Genomic DNA, 6,213 nt, shown 5'->3' with positions numbered 1-6,213 from the left:
ATTATTTTCTTGTATTTTTGAGTGTAATTAATTGTACGCTGGTCCTCCATAGATTTTAGCGTTTTTCAGGTATGTGGTACAAATTGGACGGCTGTAGTAACCGGATCTGCTTGGTCCTGCTTCATCCAGGGACGTTACGCTACATGATTGGCTGAACGTCGCCACATGATGTAAAGCATTGTGGTTGCCCAGACGACGATAATAACGTCACGCAGAGTCAATGTGCGGAGTCGGGAACTTCTGTAGCGTTAGCATGTCCAACGACCAATGAAGTTTTACCTGATCGATAACAAAAGGGAAAAAACTCTGTTTCTGGTGAACAAAGTAACTATTCGACCGTGATATAAAGAGCTGGGTAGCGCTGTGGCTAGCTGTGCTCAGTAGCTAACAGGTTAGCCACTTTTAGCTTGATCAGTTAGCCATATTAAGCTACACTACTTTTGAATTCCTGTGAACAACAACCGTTTGTTTTCTACAAGTAGAATAACTGTTTTATTCGTCTAAAATCTCTACGAAATTCATTTTTTAGGATGTTCCGTTTGTCCTTCCTGCCCTCAGATCTTAATAAAAAGAATAAAAATAAACTGAGACTTTTTGTCATCTTGTTTAATAGCAGAGCTCAGTCTGTCTTAGAAGGCAGTTCTTTTCTTTAAGACTTAGAATGATTGTTTTCTACTTTCGGCTACTTTAGATCGTCAATTAAATGTAAAATAATAGCAAATATTGGGAATAATATGTTGAGACTCCAAAAGAGATTTGATCCTTAAGAAAAGGGAGCAATACAGTTTGTCTAAGTGGAGTTGCCATATGTTGGCATCATAAGAAGGGGCGGGGCCCCGAGCAGATCTGGTACCTACACAGCCACCAGAGTAATAAAGTGAACATATTCTAAAGGCAGGTTTCTACATTTGAAGTTAATTTAGGCGTTAATAAACTGTTTCAGAGGAGTGATCATAGCGCTCTGCATCAGCAGTGCTGCGTCTGACTCCCTGCCAGCTCCCAGATCAGCTGCTCTGATTGGTTGATGCGGCGCGTCCAGCAGAAAAAGTTAAATTTTTCTAACTCCAGCAGCTGCTGCTTGTGAAACTTTGACCATTTGAGCCCAGTTTCCAGGGGGAAATTTGGGCGTACCAAAGCCGTACTTCCCCAAAACAGGTGGTACGATTGCTAATATTTTTAGTAAAGCAGTCTTTCTAGCTAAAAGTCTGGACATAATCCTTCTTTTTCTGTTCTTTTTCACGTTTGTTTCTCTTTCTTCTGAATAGAAATCTGTCTAACTCATAAAATCTTGCTTGGATTGACGTCTGTGTCTGATGGCTTTCTAGGCTCAGGCCCAGTTTGCCCAGAGCACGGCCCCGATGCCGGCCATCACCGAGGGAAGCTACCAGCCCCAGCCTGTTCCTGCCGGGATGCCAGGATCAGGTGAGTCCCTCTAGACCGACACCTCCTCACAGCTCCTCCAGTCACGTTTTTCATTCGGCCTCTTTCTTCTATTCTCTACTGGTTTATTCCTGCCTGAGTCTAGAAGGAGGCGGCCTCATTCTGAGAGAAAGTAGGTCTGAGAGTCCAGAGCAGAATGAAAATGCAGTCAGCCAGAGATTCTCAGCTCTCCCACTCCTTCAGAATCCTCTATTTGGATGCAAAATCCTGTGGGTTTTTCCTCTTTTGTTTTCACCTCAGCAGAGCTCACTGTGTCACCATGGCGACCGGCTCTGGCAGTTGAGCTGGGATAGGACGAGGGCGGTGAGGGAGAGACTGGCGAGCTCCATGAAAGAGGAGGAGAAGAAATCAGCTGGAAATATCGGCCAGAATATAATATGTTGAATTTAATCACTTCAACATTTCTTCAGACTTCCTTCATCTTTACCCATGATGCCCTGCAGGCTGCAGGCGCCTTTCTCTAACCGTCACCAGACGGGGGCGGGGCCTCGCTGCATGTTTTAAAAACCTGCAAACCAAATCTGAGACGAATTGGACTTTAGAAAGCAGAGGAATGAAGGTGGCGACTCGCCGTGCTTCAGATTAACCACTTCTCTGAATCTCTGCGTCTAAATAATGAAAACAAGATGGAGGAGATTTCATTCTATTCACTTTATTTCTGTAGACTTAGATTTATTTGTCATTTTGTTTACACAAGTGTAAAACAAAAATAAATTTTGTTTAGAACGGCTCAATTTCATCTTTTTTAAAAGTGCAGCCTTGAAAAATAGTAAAAAAAATAATAACAGTAATATAAACATATTACTGTGAATTTACAGTTCTAAATTTTATTTATATATATATATATATATATATATATATATATATATATATATATATATATATATATATATAATGGTAAAATATAATTATAATAAAATACAATAACCCATTTGACCAAACATTCATCAGTGTGANATAATGGTAAAATATAATTATAATAAAATACAATAACCCATTTGACCAAACATTCATCAGTGTGATGGCGGTGGGGAAGAAGCTGCTGCAGAACCTGCTGGTCCTGCATTAAATGCTGGGAAGCCTCTTCCCAGAGGGCAGCAGGGAGAACAGTCCATGGTGGATACATGATAAAAACCAACATTTACAATAAAACTATTTGATGCAATTCAGAAAGCAGTTAAAGAATTTAAAAACCTGGAGTTAAAAGCCAAATAACAGCGTTAAAAAGCAGTGGAATCGGTCCACAGAAAGCTCCTAACGGATGCTGGTGTTCTGTCAGATCAGCATACCTATAGTCAAACGCAAGACATCAGATTTGCATTTATCTCTTTAATTTTGAATGAAAAATATACTTCAAACTACTTCGACGGGCGTGCATCGCTTTAGTCATGTACAAAAAGACAACTATTTAAGGTCAGATCGCCATACGCTTTAAAAAAGCAACAACTAAAAAGTCATTAAATTGTTTTTTTTTTTTGCATAAACAAAGGGATACAGGCCCGCTGAGGTAGTTTAAACTTTATTTTTCGTGCAAAACTAAAAGGATAAATGGGTATGCTGGTCTGACGGGGTATGCTCATCTGACAGAACACCAGCTGCTCCTTCAGGTGAACTGGCTTCATGCCTCCTAGCAGCCGTCCGTCTGTGACGCTGTGGTCTTCCTCATTCTTTCAGGTTTGTACCCGAACCTGGAGGAGCTGGGCGACTACATGGGGCTGGCCCTCAACAGCGATGAAGTGCAGAGGAACCTGGCGCTGGTGCCTGTGGCGGACAGTGTAAGCGTTTTGGTGCTTTCATAGATGTTGGAGCTGCTGCTCCGCCTCCATGCAGCCATGTGGTGCCGCGTGGCTCTCTGGGATCCCACACCGTCGCCTGATGCTTCATCCTGAGCTTCTCCATCCCAAACTGACCTGAAATGTAACATTTCTACCCCTTTCCTTCCTATTTCCTCTTCCTGTGTAGCAGGTGGCCCTCCCCTCCCTCTCAGGCGTGGGGGGAATGATCCGCCCCGTGACGGGGGCAGACGTGGGCATCCAGAGGGCAGAGATCCGTCCGGGGCTTCGGGAGGTCATCCTCTGTAAGGACCAGGACGGGAAGGTCGGGCTGCGGCTGAGGGCCATCGACAACGTGAGTCAGCATCGGTAGCAGAGCCCCATGCTGCAGGAAGTAACAGATCAGGAGAGAAACATCCGTCTGTTTAGACTAGATCTATGTTCCTTTGATCAGGAATAGATTGAACTGGATGTTAGAGCCTCTCCAGTCCTGTAGTTATGAGGCAATTCTAATATTATAATATAGAAATGAAACGCTGATCAATCTGAACCAAAGAAAGTTTTAAAGATGGAAAAAAGATAGTTTTTCTAAAACCATCTCTGCTCACCTGGTTTAACGTCAGTCTCCAGCTTACGGGAAGCGTCCAGAAAGACGTCCGCTGCTTGAAAGCTGATGGTTCTGCTCTGATCTCAGGGTTAGATGATCTTAGGCAGGTCCAGAGTCCCGCTGTCCTGCAGGTTTTAGAGGTTTTCCTGCGGAAGCTGAGAAACCTCTAAGACCTGCAGGACGACGGCACTCAAAGATCGACTCTGGACCTTCTTTAGATCCTGGGTTCTGTTCCTCTGGGCTTCGTGGAACCGCGGCTCGCCTTTATGGATCCGTTGGAAGTGAACCAGTAGAAAGATCAGGTTAAGGTCCCAGTTAGTCCTTCCATTGGTGAGACGTTCCCTCCAGTGAAAGCCGCCATGTTGGCGGATGGTCCTCAGGTGTCGATGCTTTAACCTGTGGGATCCTGTGAGGTTCTGTTGCCTCGGATCCTGAACCTTTTCTTTGTCTTTTGTTTTTTTTCATAGGGGCTGTTTCTGCAGCTGGTTCAGGCCAACTCTCCCGCCGCTCTGGCTGGACTGCGCTTCGGGGATCAGGTCCTTCAGATCAACGGTCAGAACTGTGCAGGATGGAGCACAGACAAGGCCCACAAGGCTCTGAAAGCTGCAGCAGAGACCCGCATTGAGATGGTGGTGAGGGACAGGTGAGGAGCCTCTGAGGCGGATCTAGAACAAATGCTCTGGGACTAAAAAACATGGCAACGGATTCAGATACATGAAGAGCTGCAGGAAGAGATCATGGCTTCCAACTGAAAATATTCATTTGGGTTATTGTTAAAATCAAAATAAAAATCCCTTAGCATTGCAAAAATAAAATAAAATAAAATAAAGCTATTATTTGGAATATTAGGTCAATATACAATCATAATTTTACATATTTTTAACTTAATTTGAGTTAAAATTATAGTTTTCTATAAAATCAGAATTGGATCTCAAGAAAATCTGATACATTCAGCTGTAAAAATGAGACTATTTTAATGAAAACTGGGATGCTATCTCAACCCCACTGAAGCCTTATTATCACCTTATCGTTGTTAAATATTTAGTAAAACCGGAAAAAACATGAAATGTCTCCAAAGAGCATCAGAAACCATGTGTTCCAGCGCAGGTCAAAGTTCAGTTTGTGATGCAGAAGCTCTTCCAGTAAAAAGCAGGAAGAAGAATCAGAATAAATCTAAATGTGAAAAAACTGATTGGAAAGTTGGAAAACTGCAATAAAAAGAAAATTTTAATAAAATAATTAACTGAATGTGAGTTTTTTCAAGCTGAGGGGAAGAACTTAGATTAAATTCTTTTTATTTTATGTTTGCTTATTTAGTTTCTCAGATTATGAGGTAAAAATTGGACATTCAATGTCAACTTATATTTTTTCTTTTTCAACTTTTATTCTTTTAGTTCACCTAAGATTTATAAGTTTGCTAACATTATGACCCCTTTCTGACTCCATAACAGACCCTCTGCTTCCTTTCTTCACTTGCATCTTTATTTAAAAACGTTTTTAAAGCTTAATTTGAGGCATTTTTAGCATTAAAGCTGAAGCAGTAACTTGGTGTTTTCTCTGCAAGGCCTTTCCAGCGCACCATCACCATGCACAAAGACAGCTCAGGACACGTGGGCTTCATCTACAAGTCTGGGAAGATCACCTCTCTGGTCAAAGACGGCTCTGCTGCCCGGAACGGCCTGCTGACCGAGCATTACATCTGTGAGATCAACGGTCAGAACGTCATCGGGCTCAAGGTCAGACTCCTGCTTCAGCCAGGCTTTAATGGGTTATAATCTAATGGATTATAATCTAATGGATTATAATCCATAAATGCAGTTTATGACACAGAAAGATGTTCAGTTGGTTTTAGTTCCTGCTCTTTTTCTTCGCTCCGCGGTTCCCGCCGATCCTTAGAAAGTCTTAAAAGGTATTGAATTCTGCAAAATCAAACTACAGCTTTAATTAGTGTTAAAATGTCTTAAATCAGCCTTTCACAGGTCTTAAAATTGTTTTGTTTTGTTGTCTATATAAAATATTAAAATAGTTGATAATAATGTTTTTCCATTTACCAAGCAGCGATAGCGGAACCAATAAAAATGAAGCTGCGGTCGGACCTTGGAGTGACGCTCTGCTAACCTTTATCTGGACGATGTAGGGAAGTGGAAAATTCAGGGAAAAGTCTGGTTAGAAAGGAATGATCAATGGATCTTTATTTATACCTGAAACTAAGAATTGATTTAGGTGTGATGATTTAATGGATTTAGCAGACATAGAAAAAGAAGCATAGATACAAAAGGCAACTGTCAACCAGCTCCACAGGCGGCCCCGTCCAGGAAACACACAAAGCAAAGCTACTATGAGAAAAAGCAGAGAGAGCAGAACGTTAGAGATTGAACTAACAGATTCTGCAGA

At 41.9% G+C, this 6,213-nt stretch overlaps 1 protein-coding gene across 2 annotated transcripts in view; it reads left to right on the top strand.

Annotated features, from left to right (window-relative positions):
• The window catches only part of LOC107099944 (syntenin-1-like), an 18,623-nt gene that overhangs the window by 10,446 nt on the left and 1,964 nt on the right, over nt 1-6,213 (top strand). Inside the window, exons 3-7 of one of the 2 annotated variants that reach the window (XM_015398275.1) lie at nt 1,326-1,422; nt 3,115-3,215; nt 3,406-3,567; nt 4,287-4,462; nt 5,384-5,555. In XM_015398275.1, coding sequence (XP_015253761.1) covers nt 1,326-1,422; nt 3,115-3,215; nt 3,406-3,567; nt 4,287-4,462; nt 5,384-5,555 — 708 coding nt within the window. Of the gene's footprint in view, nt 1-1,325; nt 1,423-3,114; nt 3,216-3,402; nt 3,568-4,286; nt 4,463-5,383; nt 5,556-6,213 lie in introns of both variants that reach the window. The other variant, XM_015398274.1, reaches the window with a different exon arrangement.

This window comes from Cyprinodon variegatus, unplaced genomic scaffold (genome assembly GCF_000732505.1).
Source record: "Cyprinodon variegatus isolate N-32 unplaced genomic scaffold, C_variegatus-1.0 Scaffold922, whole genome shotgun sequence".
NCBI classification, from domain to species: domain Eukaryota; kingdom Metazoa; phylum Chordata; class Actinopteri; order Cyprinodontiformes; family Cyprinodontidae; genus Cyprinodon; species Cyprinodon variegatus.
Note: the sequence above shows the minus strand (reverse complement) of the source record. Positions and strands in the feature narration are given on the sequence as shown.